This window comes from Mesoplodon densirostris, chromosome X, assembly GCF_025265405.1.
Source record: "Mesoplodon densirostris isolate mMesDen1 chromosome X, mMesDen1 primary haplotype, whole genome shotgun sequence".
Classification (NCBI taxonomy): Eukaryota; Metazoa; Chordata; class Mammalia; order Artiodactyla; family Ziphiidae; genus Mesoplodon; species Mesoplodon densirostris.
In genome coordinates this window covers 28529184-28548025 of record NC_082681.1, presented here as the reverse complement: position 1 = coordinate 28548025, position 18842 = coordinate 28529184, and the positions used below count along the sequence as shown (strand labels likewise).

Genomic DNA, 18842 nt, shown 5'->3' with positions numbered 1-18842 from the left:
GATTCCATCTTACACCCTTAATTTGAATTGAAATTCTATTAAGGATGCTCTTGGGTTGTATTTCTAGTGCCACCAATGAACTTCATTTACTGATTCAGTAAATCTACAGTTAATGTTTTGACCTCACTGTAGTGTTAATGGTGTAGCCACTATGTTTCAAGCAGGGGTTTGTTTTATTAAATCAATCAAATCAGAGTCACCTTAAGGTTTACCCTTTATTTTTTTACTGAGTAGAAAAAGAAATACTTTAAAATAAATTTGATCAGAGGTTGTCATACTTTGAATGCAAGTTAAAAATAATTAAGCCTACATAGGAATTAGTCATAAGCCTTTTGTCCCTGTACGCTAAAAAGAACCTCCCATCATGTTTCGGTGACTAGTTGTCTATATTTGAGCTTTTCTTTAAGTCCAGGGAATTTGTAGCATTATAATATATTAACATTGTTTACTAATTAATAGAAACTTTTCTTCTGAGAACTCAGCTACTGTGCCTAAGAAATTCAAGTGTGTCCCCCGAACTGAAGAGGGAAAAGTACCTGCAATCCTGGGTACATTGATTTTTATCTCTTTTCTACTGAAGATACTTAATAGTAGCTACTTTATATATGAGTGGATTTTTCTCTTCAGTGGCATGATGAATGACTATATCGTTGTGCCCGCAGCATGTACATTAGATTTGGAACAAAGCTTCTTTATCAAATGGCAGGTACAACCCTGCTGTTACTGTAATATCTGTAGGAAAAATACAGCGTACGCACTAATCATCTCAAATGGCCTAATCAATACCTGGAAATTGCAGGAAAGTGATGCATTGTATGTGATAGGTATGTAGAATCAGATGAAAATCTTTTGATTATTGGCACTTTCAATAAAGGGGAAAACTAATAATGTTTTAAAAGCATATGATACTTGTGTAATCAAGGAAAGTTTTCCTAGCAATAATAATTATATGAGCCTTTTACAACTTCCTCCTCTAATTATCCATTTTATTAGTAGATGCATATCACCATCCATTAGGCAACACTTAAAAACATAACGAGACATTGTTATATATACACATGTATATGTGTGTGTGTGCATGTATATCTCTACAAATACAGGTAGATTCTCAAAGAGCATGGTCTATATATCAAAGTATGGATGTCCTTATAACGAAAACAAAACTATTTACAATTAATATTTCCTCACCATAAACAATATGGAGTTAAGAGAGTTTATGGACTGCATCCATGAACCATTCATAATCAGTGTCAACAGCTCACTAAACAGTATCAAGAATCAGAGATCTCAGTGTTGAAAGGGGCCTCAAGGGCCATTTGGCTAATCTTCTACCATTTCAAAAATGAGGCAGCTGAGACTCAAAGAAGTTAAATTAGTTACTCAAAGTCACTGTGCTGTGAAAAGACACACAGGTGCACACATACACAAATACACACACACAGTGTCATCTCTCTGATGGACAAGATGGCCACATGTCATAGGATAGCCTGAAAACAAATATCCTTATAACAAAGCCTTATGGGATCTTCAGGAACTAACCCGGCTTGGATGGGGTACATGATGATAGTACCTCAGATGATTTCTGTTATATAGCAAAACAAACAAACAAACAAACTATATATATATATATATATATATATATATATATATATATATATATATATATCTGAGGTTCAGAAATACTTCAGGGCGTAATGTTCCATCTCTCTAGCTGATTAATCCAGTTCTAAGATCCAGTATAATGAGAGGTAATCACGGTAGAAAGAGCAGAAGCTGTCTTCTCCTTGTGAATGCTTACCTTCTATGAATTTCACAGTCAGTTATCCGAGAGTAAGAATAGACGGGGTGACTCAGAGGAAGTTTCATCAGGAAGAAAGGAGTACAAAGCTCCAAACTCTGTTTTTGTGCTCCCCTTCAAAGACTATGTGACCAGGAGAAGCCAGATTTTATGAAAGACATGTAGTAGATGCATTTTACAATGCTGATATTAGAAGCCAAGGCCAGTTATCTTCAGTATAGGCTAAATGTATTACTGAGATTTCATGGCAAGGAGTTCTATTTTAAGGGAGTATGATTTGACCTGCGGTATATCCAAATCTAAACTATGTTATAACTAGCTTCTATTGTATTCCTCTTGAGGTATTTTTAAAGACTAATGAGTTAACCTTTGTGAAGTACCATGAGACCTTCAGGTTAAAGAATCCTGTATCAACTATCAATTCACTGCCACTAACAATACTCAACGTACCTAGAAAACAGACTAAAAATAATCAGTAAACCATTCACTGCAGTCCCCTTGGTATCAGAGCAGCACAGTTAACATGCTAACAGCTAAGCGTCATGCGCTTAGAGGAAGAAAATGATCAATGGCAAAGAGCATATCCACCACCTTTGAAATGACATGATCCATTATAAGAATCAGATGTTAAATTGCATCCTGTACTGAGCACACTCAATTCAAAGTCTGCACAGTGAGATCATCTCGATGGTTAAGTATGCTCTGTGGGAACAACCTTTATGGAGCTTAAAAATCACAGAAGGACTATTCATACCATGACACCGGAGATTTGGAAGGCATTTCCTCCCCCTATTTTTCAAGTTGGTAGTTTTATTAGGAAGCCTTTTGCCTGAAAGGATGCAAAGTTTTGGATCATACTTATTCACTCTTCTGCTTCTTTGAGCAAGAGATGTTTCCAGTGTTTTTTCTACTGGGTCTAGAATGGATGAACGTGGCTTTAGTCTGCATTCTAATTTAGTCTACGTTTAGTCCACATTGTATCTGGACAAGAATGTGTCATTCATGCACTTGATATTTGATGCCCTTCATCTCCTCGAACTTTCCCTTTTCAGTAAGCTAATCTATACACCTGAGTCCCTGGCTCTTTGTCTAACTCTTCCTTTGGTGGGGGCGAGGGTGGAGGCTAGAAGGAACGCTAGATGTAGAATGAAATCAACAGCCCTGGTTTCTACTTGCACGTTTGCAAATTAGCCAGGTCTATGGCCTTGGACAAGTCATTGAACCTCGCTGGTCCTCAGTTTCCTCATGTTTCAAAAACTTGCACACTTCTTGTTCATTGTTTACTGTCTATCTCTCCCAGCCAGACTGCAAGCTCCATTAGTGTAGGAATTTTTGTATTCCTCACTGATGTATCCCAAGAGCTAGCACATGGCACATAGTAAGTGCTCAAGGAAAATTTGTTTAATAGAAGAAGTGTAGAGATATGTGGTTCAATGTCTCACAAATGTGGTAGCCTCTAGTTCACCTGTCTCAGCATCCTTAAGGATTCTAGTACACTGAAGCCAGAGAGGTGAAGCAGTTTGCCCCTAGATGTGAGAGCTAGGGAACCATTCTCACCTCCTCATTTAATTGTCCATTGGCCAAACATTTATTGAGCCCCTATTATGTCCCTGTCATATATGTGGAATCTAAAATATGACACAAATGAACCTATCTACAAAACAGAAACAGACTCACGGACATATAGAACAGACTTGTGGTTGCCAAGGCGGGGTGAGGGAGGGATGGATTGGGAGTTTGGGATTAGCAGATGTAAACTACTATATATAGAACGGATAAATAACAAGGCCCTACTGTATAGCACATTCAAGTTCCTGTGATAAACCATAATGCAAAAGAATATGAAAAAGAATGTATATATATGTATAACTGAATCACTTTGCTGTACAGCAGTAATTAACACAACATTGTAATTCAACTATACTTGAATAAAATAAATTTAAAAAAAAAGACTTTTCCAAAGTCTTCTTGGCTGTAGAGTTTCTTCTCAGAGAAATAACCCATGCCACCCTCTTTGTGCTCTACAGTACATGGCCTTGGACACAGCCTAGCAATGATACCTCTTTATACATGGTGAATTAGGTGATGGGCTCCCAGAGGACAGTATAGTACAATGGTTCAGTGCATGGAGCGTGAAGCCAGAATACCTCAGTCCAAATTCGGACTCTGGTACTTGTTATAGGGGTGACTTTGGGCAAGTTATTTAATCTCTCTGTGCCTCAGTTTCCTCATGTGTAAAGTGGGCCTAATTACAGTACTTATCTCATAGGGTTGTTATGAAGATTAAGTGAACATAAGTCCAACAGTTAGAAAAGTGCCTAATACACAATAATTGTTATGTAAGTGTATGCTCTAGGCCATGATACTATATCTGACACATGGAAGGATGGAAGGTGTTTAATAACATTTAGTAAATAAATTAATAATCAGGTTAGAGCTATATTGTAAAGTCCCCTAATATGCAGTTACTTCCCTTTTGTTAACTATCTTCTAATTGTTCAATGTGTGTTCTCCACTAGCTCCTTGTGTGCAAGGACCACATCCATCTTGTTCATCACTATATCCCCAGCACCAAGCACCATGCCAAGCACATCGTAGGCACACTATATTTGCTAAGTGTATAAGTGAGTGATTTTTAAGATTTGCATTTTAGTTATTATTACACTGTCTTTAGCATTTTAATCATTTTCTGAAATTGTAAAATGCAATCCTTTCTCCCATATTATTTCTATGTGAGGCAACAAAATTTTGTACAGTGAAGTATTAGGTTAGAATTAATTCCCTTAACAGAGTGATTCTCCTGTTTCTTTATAGTACAGGATTACAGATTTTGGGTTCAAAACTATTTCAGGTGCTGACAGAGCACCTGTCCTTCTTGCTTATCACGTGCCATTTTACATCCTCAACAAAATTCATCAGCAGAGGCTTTGTAAGAGCTATTACTTATTAATTCTACTCACTTAATGAGCACATGGTCTGAGGATAAGAAAAAATATATAAAGGACGATCCCTTATTTTTGGTTTAGGTGGAAAAACAAGTCACGTACTCAAATACCTACATCACAATGCCTTTTTGATTCTCTAGCAATGAGTGCGGTAGGATTTCAGAGGATCCTGTTGATGTGACCAGGAAAAGTTTTATAAAATGGCTAAAACTGTAGTTGGTCTGGGTGGATGAGTTGAATTTTTACAGGTGGAGAGGGATTAGCATCCCTGCTGAGGAAAGGGCATAAAGAAAAGTGGGGGTAAGGAGAGCATACAGATTACTTTAGTGCAAGGAGGGATCTATGCAGGAAGCAGAAGTAGAAGATAGGCTGGAGAGAGAGATATGGAATAGTTTTTACTGGGCTTTTGATAACAGGCTAGGATATCTGAAGGTTTTCTATAGACAACGGAGAACTGTGGATGATGTTAGGGTAGAGAAGCAAAGTTGTGGGACTAGTAATTGGGCAGGAACATGGCAATATAGAAATAGAGTAAAGTGCCTGGCTAAGTTGAGTTTTTACATGATGGGACACCCAGTGTAAATATTCTGCAGATGGCTGGAAAGGAAGGACTACTTAAATTTGGGGAAGACATAGATTTCAAATAATCTGTATAGAACTGATAACAAAAGACTTGAGAATGGATGAAATAACTACAGGAGAATACAGAACTATGACAATGCAAAATATGATTAAAAGCCCAGCAGTATGTTGTATATGAAAATCCAGTAAAATACTAGCCTAGGGAATACCTGGAAGCCCTTTAAAACCCACAAAGGCATACAGATCAGAGTTTAAGAGACACTACCTTAAGGTAAAGACCAGTAAGAACTTGGGAGTGAAGGAAGAAGAACAAGAAGAAAACTCTGACATACCTGTTGAGCAGTCAGATCCTGTCCACTTGGGATCGCAGCTGCATGTTCCAGTGTCCAGGAGAAAAGTCCCGTGTCCTGAGCACTGCTCTTGACATATGGGAAGTGGAGTTTCACAGCTGATTCCTCCCCAACCAGTAGAACAGTGACATTCTCCTTTTACACAGATGCCATGGCCAGAACACATTGGGTCTAAGCAGTCCTCTGAAGGCCCCAAAAAGGAGGGAAAAGGTTGAAAGTAAATAAGTGTGGCCAGTTTACCTTAGGACAACGAAACCGAGATACACTGATTTCCTAATATTATATCATTTATGCTGTTTTAATTAGGCAATAAAATGACTCATGTAAATGCTGTGTTCAAACCAGAATATTATTAGCACTTGAAAATATGGTAGGCTATCATAAAGGTTGCAACCTAAATTTAGAAGAAGGAAACCACACATATGTTATGTGAAATTATGAGCAGTGTATAGTACTCCCACGCAAATGGGTGGGTGGACCAGTGTGGGCCTTCAATAAGAATTCCTTGGCTTTGTAAGAAAGATCAAGAATTTTTAGTAAGTCATTCCTCGCCTTTTCTGAAATTGGAATCATAACTCCCAGAAATGGCTTTTATTTGATTGTCTAGAGGAGTTTTTATATATATTTAAGTTTGGATTATTTAAGGTATTAGGTGAGGTGACTGCTGTTTCATGAAATCATACAATATAATCAATTTCTTATAATTTCTCATTTATCCCTAAGAAGCACTGAAAATGCAACATTTTTAACGTAATTTAAAAATTCTTTTCCTCGTGGCTTCTCCTTCTACCAGGATGCTGTGACATAGTTTTCAATGCTTTAGAATATCACAGACTCAATTATATTTGTCTCGGATTCTGTGAAGTCTGGAAAATTTTGGACACATTCTAACAAACACTCTATTTTAGAAGTAGATTCCTATGTTTGCCTTGGGGAAAATCATTTTGTGCTTTTAATTGAGCGACCATCCCATGGGAAATGGGAAAGTTGATTTCCAAATTTCTGATCTTCCCATACAAATAAGATGAGAGCAAAATAACTTAACCATGATGAGGATGTATGCTTTGAATTACTTTTCTGGCAATGGAAATAGACTGATACAATCTGCCATCATCTGCAAGACTGGCCTACTTTTAGGGTGTGGCATGTACCATGGAACAGAGTAAGTCTAACTAAGCAGTATTATAATTAGTGTTATTGCCATTATTATTAGCCCATGATCTCAGGATCATTAGCACAATGCTTTAATACCTGAGCTAATCAGCAAATAAACACCAGAAGGTACACCTGATTTCATCTGTTCATTATTTGGAGGGAGAGGAAAAGTCTAAAATGTAGAATATTGTTTCAGAAGGAGGTAATTTTATTACATCAAAATACAATAATTTAAATAAATGAAATAGTATTTAACTTAATATAGTTTCTTTTTTTAGAAGGGCATCTTCAATGAATAGGCAAGTCATACATAAGTAAGAGGCACAAAGTCATATGGCTGAAAGGACCAGGTTGGTAGTATACATGAACGAGATGGGCTGGATGTAAGAAAACAGGGTGTCAAATGAGTTGAAAATTACACCCCCACGAAAACCTGCCCATGGATGTTTATAGTAGCTCTATTCATAATTGCCTAAATTTGGAAACAGCCTTGATGTCCTTCAATAGGTGAATGGATAAACAAACGGGTATATCGAGACAATGGAAATTCAGTGAAAAGTAAATGAGCTATCAAGCCATGGAAAGACATGGAGGAGACAAATTCATGTTGCTAAATGGAATAAGCCAGTTTAAAATTTTCCATACTGTGTGATTCGAATTATATGACATTCTGAAAAAGGAAGACTACAGAGACAGTAAAAAGCTCAGTGGTTGCCAGGGGCTGGAGTAGGACGAGGGGTAAACAGGTGGAGCACAGAGGATTTTTAGGGCAGTGAAATGATTCTGGATGATACCATGATGGTGGATACATGACATTATCCATTCAGCAAAACCCATATAATGCACAATACCAGGCGTGAACCCTAAGTAAACTATGGGCTTTATTTAGTTACTAATCATAATGTACCATTATTGGTTCATCAATTGTAACAAAGGTACTTTACTAATGCAAGGTGTTAATAATAGGGGAAACTCTCTGTGTGTGTGTGTGTGTGTGTGTGTGTGTGTGTGTGTGTGTGTAGGGGTGAGGGCTATATGGGAACTCTGTACTTTTTGCTCAATTTTTATATCAGTCTAAAACTTCTCTAAAAAATAAAGTACATTAATTCAAAAATTAAAAAAACAAACAAACAGGGTGTGCTGGGAATAAGTGTCCAGTTTAAAGGAAGCTGCTGCTAATTGGTTACAATCATTGCCACCACATAGGAATGTGGGCCCAAGGTTACCAGATTTTCTAGTTGTTCAAGAGAAGCTAGAAACAGAGACTTTTATATGACATTTCTCTATTTTAAATTTTGGGAAATACGTCACATTAAACAACAACGAAAACACCACCACTACCACTCTGTGAATCAAACAAAACTCATCCATGGGCCCAGTTCAACCTGTGAGCTCCTGGTTTGTGATGTCTGACTTAAAGTATTTTTTGTTAAAAAACTGTATTTGAAAAGTTTATACCTTTAAACATGGCATTCCTTGCTATCTTGGTTATTATGTAAATTTTCTTAGTGGCCCCTAGAAGGCAAACATAAGCTAAGTCTTTTTTTCAACGACTTACAAAATTTAAATTAGAAGGGTCTAAATTAATTAGGTTAAACGTTTTTCAGGGCAGATTGTAGATGTTGTGATAGACACCATTTTTTGGTGAATGTCTGTGTGTCCATATAGCATCTGAATGTACAACTTAAAATATCATGGTTGCAGATGGATTTCCATAAAAACAGCTTCCAAAAGTAACTCAGGAACTCTACTGCCTTCCCTAGGACCAATGACATTCATATTGGAACAGATACAATCTTTACACCAAAATTCTACTATGGCTAATGGGAAGTGGAAAGCTAAACTCTGGCTTGCTCATGGAGTGGAATGAGATTAAACCCTTTAAAATGCTATGTAATAGTCTCAATGAGCCATCTTTAAAAAGCAATTATAGCGCATTTTCAGCAGTCTCTTTCCTGAACAACAGTTGTGATGAAACCATCTCCCATGGTAATGGTTTAATATTATTTCTGAAATCAGTCTTATTTGAGGAATGTGACATGAAAAAGGTTTGATTACTAGTAAATTTATTTTCCAATGTGTCTTCTTTAAATTATAAAACTATTACTATTTTGAAGTATGTTTTGTAAATGATAAAACTATTGTGTGTGTATGTGTAAAGGCTCCTTTGGGGTGAATTTTAATATAAAGGCACTGCCTTGAAACTCATTAGTGGTAAGTCTACTTCCTTAGGCATGGAGGTCAAGTTTCAGCAGGAGGTATGTAAAAATAAACAATATAAAGCAATAATAATAATGGTAATTACAAATCACTCCCAAAGAAAACATTCATGAAATGGTTCCAAATGTGCATGTATTATTATTTTTATTATGTGCTTTAAAGTAAGATGTAGCCTAGTGCACTCTGTAATAATGAAAGCATGTAAATTAACACCTAAAATCATCAGTATGGAAATTCTCAAGTTATAAAACTGTTAAAACGAGGGGGGAAATGCCATTTTTCACTACTGCTCTGCAAGGGCCACAGATAAAGCCTCATGTTAATATTAGAGGCTGTCAGAAGAGACACGAACTCCCCCGCTCCATGTACTAAGTGGACATGTGGAGCATTTAATGGTTTGCAAAGACCACTTACATCTCTACTAGAAACCCAGAATGACACCTTGGACAATTCAGTGAGAGAAAAGCCTGGAGCAATAGATTAACACAGGGCACTGACCTTCCTCGCATATTTCTCCTTTGTATCCTGGTACACAGATGCAGACTCCCATGATGCAGGTGCCGTGGCCAAAGCACGTTGGGTCAATGCATTGCTCTTCTGGAACGTCACACTCTGGCCCCTTCCAGCCATTTCGGCAGACACAGTGTCCTTTCTCGTATTCTCCGTTCCCACCACACAGCACAGGGCACGAATCTGAAGGTTGGTAAATGAACTTGTAATGTTCGCATAATGCTTTTAAAATCTCCAAAGAGCAATTCTCTATTGATTCTCGTATAATATTTCTGGTAAAAAAAATTGTACTATTTCTGTCTTAGCCTTTATTAAATTGGCACATGTTCGTGATTACAAACAGAATTTTCCTCTTATGGGATTGGGGGAAAGATAAATTATAAAAACATCCTGAGTGGAGAAATTATTTCAAGTACTTGCTTTTGATTCTCCCTGAAAATCTGTAAAACTAGTAGGGAGTTATTCATATTATAGAATGTTATCTTTAAAAAGTTGTGCATTTAAAGAGATTTATGCTGGACAGATGTCTTTGCCTATCCCACACTGTGCAGACCTTTATTAGAACACTCACTCCACTTTGTCACTGTATGTCTCCTTATTAAAAATATGGGCTTCCTGAGGGCAGGGCCTGTACTTTCCTTCTCTTATTCATTTTTTCAATACCAGCCATCACCTCTACTTCTACCTCCCACCTCCTCAAGATCTATCAGAGAACTTGGAACCTAGCAAATGCTGTAGGATTCTCTGTTGAAAACCAATATCGTATATTAACGCATATATTTGGAATCTAGAAAAATGACACAGATGAATCGGTTTGCAAGACAGAAATACAGACACAGATGTAGAACAAACGTACGGACACCAATAGGGGAAAGCGGGGGTGGGTGGTGGTGGTGGTGGTGGGATGAATTGGGAGACTGGTATTGACATGTATACACTGATATGTGTAAAACAGATAACTAATAAGAACCTGCTATATAAAAAATAAATAAAATAAAATTCAAAAGAAAAAAAGAATTCTCTGTTGAATAGAATTTAATCTAAAGAAATGGAGTGGCTGAGAAACCTGAGATTAAAGCATTAGCAGACTGAGAACTTAACGAACACATTGCAAACGAGCAGAAAGCATCTCTAAAGTAATAACTGGAAGTCTATGGGGAAAACACAGTGTGATTTATCTACAGCTTTTCAAGAATTAAACTATGGGCAAGACTAGTTTAAGTCTAGTAAAGTTTGAAAGTTTAACTTCTGCCTTTCCAGTCTTTCCTTTCTAGGCTACTCACTGATTTGGTGACTGTCCACCCCTTCCAGTTTACCTTGGTGTGTATAACCGGTTACCCACTCTGCCCTTTCTTAAAGTTCATCCATTATAAATGAGTTTATGAAGGGAACAGAAGTATCATGGAGTGGTTGGGTCAGAGGATCCAGGTACAAATCCCAGCTGTTAGATAACCTTGGTATTTCACCTCTCTGAGGTTATTTCTTTGCCCATAAAACTGTGATAATAGATCTACATCGTAGGACTATCATAGGATGTGGGAATTAAAAGAAGTACTGCAAAGTGTTTAGAACAGTGCCTGGCAGAGCAAGTGCTCAGCTTTTGGTAGTGACAGTTCAGGTGTTGCTATTGCTGCTGCTACTGCCACTCCTGTCCCTCCTCTTCCTCCTATTGCTACTAATTCTGAGTTCTCAAATGACATTGAGTTCCCCAATCAATCAGTATAACAGAGCAACCTCACCTCTAGCACAGTCAGGCCCAAGGAATCCTGGGAAGCAGTGACAATGGCCAGAGATACACTCTCCATTTCCATTGCAATTGGTCGAACAGTCATCCATTATTTCTATTAATAGAGAAAAAAAGAAAAAAAAAGAACAAACCTATAGATTGTAGAGTCCTTAATTTTTTCTAAATTGCAGAAACTCTGGGCCTGTAACAATCTTTGCCCTCTGCTGTCTACAAAGCACTTACTATTTAAAATCAGATGCCAAAGACTTCTGTAAGATGTCATATGCAGTACCGAATTATTAAAGCATCCTGGATTTGCTGAATTGGCTATTCAGGAATGGAACTAAAAACCAACCTCACCTCTAAAGTGCATAAAGGGTCTAGTTGAGTTGTATTCTTATGAGACATTCATGATAAAGCTAAAAATGTACGAGGATTATAGGTCATTTCTCAAAAGCAAAATGGACTTTAAAATGTAACCCAGAGGACGAAGTCTATTGTTTATTTTTCAAATTTAGGTTGTAGCAAATAAAAATTTCTTCTCTAGCACCTAAAATGTTTAATCTACTATCTTGACAGCTTAAATATGATAATCAGTGTTTCATTTTCATTAATAAGTGACAATGGAAAGCTTTTAAAGTAAGTGTTCATATTAAATTCACCACCACTAAAAGCATTAGAACCTAAGTATTTTGTTGAGAAATGCTTTCTTGACTGTAAATGCTTATCAGTTCTTTGCCGCTAATTTCCCTTCAATCCATTCTTAGAGAAGAATAGGTTTCAGGGGAATTGAGAAGGCTTTGAAGGTGCCCATAGGTAGTTGTGGTGACATAAAGATGTGCAATGCAACAGTACTTTGATAAGTCTTGTGTTAAGTAACTTGATTGAAGAGGTATAAAGTTATACAAAAATCAGTCTCTGACGATGACGTTAAAAACTGTTTTTAGTTTAAAACTGTATTTGAGTATGATAGCATCAAATTCCAAGTCCATGAACTATTATGATATGCATGTTTTACTCCTGTAGTTTAAAAAAATAATCTTCTCATTACTCTTTTCTGTAAGTTTTCCATAACTTAGCACTCCTGGATTCGGACTTTCATGTTCTAGCCCATTACACTCATACTTCTCGTATGTACCAGTTTTTTCTTTTCAATCCAAATTATCTACTTCATCTAGTTTCACCTGGATAAGCTATTTCCAATTAGAAGGAAATATTCCAGTAAGTAGTCTTGGCATCTTCCATTAAACTATGAGAATTTATAAAGAGAGTTGGGAAATAGCATTTCTTCAATTGTGGCCTTTTGACCACCTATATCAGTAGGATCACATGAGGCAATTAAAATGCAGATACCTGAGCTTCACTCCAGATTTACTGAATTTGTCTCTGAGGGATGCAGCCCAGTAATCTACATTCTAACAAACACCTCAGGTGACTCTGCAGGTGATGACCGAATTAAAGCATTAAGAACCAATGCTTCAGATAGTAAATTTCCAGGTTAGAGGAATTCTAGTCTAGACTTGGAATTCTGCAATAAAAGCAAGAGGAAGAAAGTGGTATCTAGTCCATTTAGGTGATTCTTAGAAAGCTGAGAATGAATCCAGTGGCTGTGTGGATAGCCACCCTATTATCAATCAGAGATTATTCTTCTGACATCCATGCGAATACATCAGATTCCTTTTTGCAGGTTTATGGTGGCCTGTTTTCTGATCCCTGTGCTAGAAAACTGAACTGGATAAGAAACTGACACGTGGCATTTGCTGAACAACTGGGCTGGCAGGAATGTAACATTTGACAATGAGCTAACCATTTTTAACTCATTAAAACATTAGTTATTTTCAGAAAATCATTAATTTATTTAAAAGGTCATTACAAAAAGGCACAAAGGGTCTTTTCTTCTCTTTTCATTCAGAGATGGAACAATTATTATCTATTTTCTTATCTTGCTTTCTTGTACCAAAAAGTAATGGCAGTTCTTAAATCTACATTTGGATTTCCCCTGCCCTGGATGGTTAATAGGAGGCCATGGAGGAAGCTTTCAAAGGTAAATATACTTGAATTTAATTTCACACCAGGTCCTACTGACAACTTTATGGAAGCAGCCTTGTGGGAATGTAGCTATTGTAGAAAACATGTTTAATAAAGTTTGCTACCAAAATGAATAAAAATCCCTACATCTTATTGACTTATCTAAGAACCGTTCCTGGGCCCATAATGCTGCACAGAGCTTAACACCTGCAATGCAAATGAGAAGAGAAGGCAATATAGGAGGTTTTGGAAGCTGCCACCTCCACTGGGTATCAAAGAGACATCGGGATAGCCTAGGGACTCCAAAAGGAGGATGGCTACAGCAGAAACACATAAATAACTAGTGATGAAAAAGAATGTGCTTTTCTGTTTATACTGGCCTCCAGGAAGTTTGCCTTCTATCTTTTAAATCTTACTTCAGACTCACTTCCTAGACACCAGTTCATTAGAGTTGAGAATCATTTTAAAGTTCTACGCTTAAAACCCTGTTTTTATGCTACAGCCTAAAGCCCCTTGGTTTCTGCATCTGCTCTGATGATGGGTTTTGCTTCTGGCAGGTTTTCTCATGGGAAAAGCCAAAGCTAACGAATAACCGTATGGAATGAGTATGGTCTAAAGGGCAGGGGTTTGGAATCAGAGATACTGAGTGTCTCCAATCTCAATTTTGCCACTTGTTGGCTGTGAGACTTTACCAAATTATTTACTCATACCAAGCCTCTGATTCCTTACTTGTAATGTAAGTAGCACTATACCTATGCTATTGGGGTTGTGATGAGAATCAAACAAGATAACTGAATGTAAAGCATCCAGTAGAGTGCTTGGGGCAGAATGGCACTCCATAGATGGTATATATTATCATGTTATTGAGCAGGTTGGCTGAGATTAGGGGATATTGATAACTCTGTCTATACAGCTAGAAAATAACATATAATAATATAGGCTAGTAGCTAGCCTATATTAGTCATTCAATAAATGTTGGTTATTAATGCTGTTTTGATCCCTATGAGTAGCAGACCAAATATAGTTAAGATCAATCAACTGATTCTAACATTATCATGAAATAGACAAAGGAGCAACATTTAGAAAAGTTCATACAGACCTTAATTTGTTTAATCAAATACATTATCCTCTTTTTACTATGATTAAGATAAAGTACAAAAACATAAAAATAATGGGGAGAATTTAGAGTGAATAACTTATATACCCTTGACATTTTGGGAAATTTACTTGGATTCTCTTTAAGTGGAATTATAGGAGAAATGTTTCTGTTGCTTCTAACCTTAAAGATAACAGAAAAGTAAAGAAACTGATTTGCATAAGGAAAAGCAAATATGTTGTTGCAGATGAAACTAACAGCTTCATCTCTGGATAACAGAAAATTATATCTCAAAGGTTAGGTTCTTTGCGGGGAGGAAGTAAGGAACAGGAAAAAAACTTCAAGCATGTTTCTGGGTCTATTGATTTTTGAAAGGTTAATGACTTGGTTAGTGTTTTAACTTGAGCTTAGGGGTAAGGATAACAGGAAGAGAGAAAATCTTCTTCACAAATGTTTTAAATCTTCTAAATCCTCTGATTTCTTAGGAGAAACTCAACCTCTCATAACTCATTAGTATTTGCATTATCAAAACTAGGTCTTGGTGGACAAATATCATGAAAGGTGTGTCCGCTGAATTTGCCCCACTGAATCTGTGAGTGGCAAAACAGTGTCATGACTTAAATTTTTTTTTTTCTAATTTAACAAACACTTTGTCTTTTGAAGATGTAAGATCAGTGGAGTTTTCTCTAGGGGGAAAATCATCAGTGCATTTTTATTGCCTTTCTGATTACTTTAGAGGAAAGTTTTTGATAATCTTGCAGTGGGAATACCATTTTCTACTGACAAAAGGTCTTCAGCATCAAGTAAAAATAAAACATAATTGTTATAAAGAGCAGATGGTATACCTATTAACAGTCAACACAACTTCCTAAACATATGGTTGAACAGGTTAACTAAAGGATAAAGTGGTGAGAGGTGTATAGAAAACTGACAGCTGTAAGACACTTTCCCTTCTTTTAAAAGACATGTGTTTTAGGAAAATTCACACAGTAAAATACTGTGTCTATGAGTTGTTTACCCTTAGGGCTCTAAACCTGCTAAAGATCTCAGCTTTATTCACACAAAGGGTTATGAGGAATGACTTCACCCAAAAAAATGACAAGAGCTTGCTGTCTCTGATTAACTAGGGTGAAAGTGAATAACAGTGTGTGTAGACATTGTATTAAAAAGAACATGCTTTAAAGGGCTCTGAGCGCAGTGAAAGAGCCATTGTGATGATTTTTAAACTAAACAATTCTAAAGAAAGAACTTTGAATGACCCAAGTTATTATCCTTAAGACTCTTCTCTACTCTTAGGTTGTATTTTTAAATCTTAATGGTTCTAGAATCAGTTGTTGTAAAGAAGAACTGGATTGATGCTAGTTTTTTCATTTAAAAAGGTATTTATTCGCTTTTTCTTTTTTAATAGAACTTGAATTAACAGGGCTTCTCTTGCTTATTTCCATTCTTCATGAAGTTGTTCATCTATGTATTCTCGGTAACAGTATTAATATTATCCAGGTAAGTATTCCTGTTGAAAACATATAAAAAGGAGCATGGCAAGTAACCTAAAATGGCAGCAAATAAAGGAGCATTTAAAAAATCTTAATCAGCATTTAAACAACATTACTGACAACAACAATATAAACCTTTCTCATTGTGACCTATCCCGAGTAATGACTTTAAGGTAGAATGAGCAATATGCTTACATAACATCTGTATCACTTTCATCACTGATTATGTCTTTCTGGAGTTACACTGTCAATTCAAAATCATAGCCAAGGCAGCTTACCAATCGCTGTAGTTAACACAAATACTTGCTCCATCTTTTTTCCATCGTTGTAAAATGCCAGATACCAAGGCCCTTGGTCCATATACTCTATGAAACCTGTTTCCTGCAGTGAGGTTAAGATCAGGTTCCGAGGGGAGTGCTGGGTATCATCAGAGCTCTTGGAGTCCTGTTTGACCAGTTGTTTTCCATCCATTAGTTTTACAAAATCAAACTGGAACAAATACAAACACAAATATGAGTCGCTACTTTTACTTCTAAGGCTGATAAACATCTCTCACTTCAATTGTGCTACTTCATACTTCTTTGCTTTGGAGGTGGGCAAAGTGGGAGAAGAGGTTATTCATTCTTAAGAATATCTAAACCCAAAAGCATATTATTAATTCTGAAAAAATAACTGTTTAAAAATAATAAACCAAGAAATATAAAAATTCTTACTTAGTATTATGCAAGAGAATCTTGATATTTTACTAAAGTATCTGAGAGAAGATACTTGAAAATAGACATTTCCCTTGAAATGTTACCATAACCTTCTTTACAAATTAAAAAGAATTTTACAGTTTTTAAAACAAATAAATGAACAGTTGAAAATTTGAGAACATTCATCATAATTTACTACCTTTGTGGTAATATATTTAAACATTCAAAGACCCTGTCCTTTTTTTTCCTAATCGGTGGACAAGCACATGGCACACGTATCCCAAGCCCCAGATGGTTATGATTCCCTATGCTACTTCTTAGATGGAGCAGGGCCTCAAATGGGTTCACGTAAGGAAGAGATAAGGGAAGGAAATTAAGGGAAATGATGTGGCAAAGGTTTATAAAAGGGTCTTGTAAACCATAGAGGTTTTACATATTTGTGTTTTTATTAACAATAACAAGGAAAAAATTTTACCTGCAAGACAAAACGTGCCTTTTTGACTCATTTCCCTCTTGATTTGCATTGCTTTATTGGGACCACAGGTCAGGAATGTATGGAAGCAGCGGAGGAGGTGTGGGCACCAAAGCTAAGTAAGAGGAGGGGGCTGGGAAGGCTCATGACCATCCTGTTCCAGGAAGCAGAACTCAAGGTGCAAGAATGTTTCCTTAAACTCCCTTTTTTGAATCTGCTCTGCTAAATGCTAGTCCTTATTTCTCAGTACCATTTTTTTTCATTCGCTTGACTGTGATTATTCTCGATATTTGCTCATTACAAAAACTGTCTGCCTTCACCTTTGACTCCCACATACTTTGCAAGTCACAACCCCTAAACTATTCATCTCACCACTCTCTAAAAGGGTCAAGAAATACCTATAATATCAAATACCTGAGTATGCGTAGGTGGAATGTTTCTTCTGCCATAAATTCCCAGCAGAGAGTCCTTGGCTAAAGAAATATTGAATTTCAGATATATAGGATGGTGGATAGTAATCTGGAAACGCCAGAATAAGCCAGGTGGAATGGTCTGCATGACCTGTGCACCAATGTCAACTTCTCCGGTGTCTATTGCCCGTCCCTTCTGAAACACTGGTTTTAAAAGTAAAGAAAATTATACATAATATTAATCTTAATTTATAAAGCAATGGTTTTTAGATTTTCAAGAACAGGTATATCAAAAAAACTTACTCAGCTCTTTCTTCCTCCTCACCCCACCCATCTTTTAAGACCTTACCCAAATTTAATATCTTCCGAGGAGCCTTCCATAACCAACCACTATATCAGTCTCTCTTTCCTCTAAACTACTATTGCATTTATTTCCATCATTTGAGTCATTTTAACCATTATTTACTGAGTTTTGTCTTGGTAGCTGTAGGAGATACAAAGGTGAGTAAAATACAGTTCTCGCTCTCAAGGAACTTTGAATATAAGAGAGAAAATAGGACAAGTACACAAATATCCACATTGTAAAGGAAAATACCTGAGCTGGGTATACAAAGGAAGGAAAAGGTTTTGGTTGGAGGATACTCATCATTCCTAGTTGTCTCAGTCCCCTTCATATTCTTTAATTTTCTCCTTAGCACTTATCACCACCTAACATAGCACATGTTTTATTTATTTATTGTTTATCACCTATTTTCTCCCGATAGAATATAAGGCCCATGAGGCTGTGGCTGTTTTGTTTATTGCTTTATCCCCAGTAACTAGAAAAATATAGGCAAATAGTATGTGATCAGTACATATTTATTCAATGAATGAATGAAAGAATGAATCAGAAAAGCCTATGTATGGGAAGTGGTACTGAAGATGGGCCTTAAAGGATGGAAAGGATTTCAACAGAGCTGTTGGGAAGGATTTTCCATGTGAAGGGAACAGCTTGAACCAAAACAAAGAGGGAAACCGTAAAGCTAAGGTGCAGGGTATGGGTATATAGAGAGGAACAGTTGGAGATAGGGCTGGAGGGAAAGGACGGCATGATAGTCTATAGCTCCTTGAGAGCCAGTCCTAAATAGTTTACTTAGTAAAGGATGGAAAGCCATTAAAGGTTTTTAGAAAGAGGGGAGAGGTTGGGTACATTAGAAAGGTTAATTTTGGGACTTTCCTGGTGGCACAGTGGTTAAGAATCTGCCTGCCAATGCAGGGGACACAGGTTTGAGCCCTGGTCTGGGAAGATCCCACATGCCCCGGAGCAAGTAAGCCCATGCACCACAACTACTGAGCCCGTGTACTGCAACTACTGAAGCCCAC

General features: G+C 36.9%; 1 protein-coding gene across 3 annotated transcripts in view; it reads right to left on the bottom strand.

Annotated features, from left to right (window-relative positions):
* Nucleotides 1-18842, bottom strand: part of TENM1 (teneurin transmembrane protein 1) — a 596609-nt gene that overhangs the window by 259705 nt on the left and 318062 nt on the right. For all 3 annotated transcript variants that reach the window (XM_060088152.1, XM_060088154.1, XM_060088153.1), the window contains exons 7-11: nucleotides 17485-17684; nucleotides 16182-16392; nucleotides 11300-11401; nucleotides 9549-9743; nucleotides 5658-5858 (exon numbers count right to left, since the gene is read on the bottom strand). In XM_060088152.1, coding sequence (XP_059944135.1) covers nucleotides 5658-5858; nucleotides 9549-9743; nucleotides 11300-11401; nucleotides 16182-16392; nucleotides 17485-17684 — 909 coding nt within the window. The remainder of the gene's footprint in view (nucleotides 1-5657; nucleotides 5859-9548; nucleotides 9744-11299; nucleotides 11402-16181; nucleotides 16393-17484; nucleotides 17685-18842) is intronic.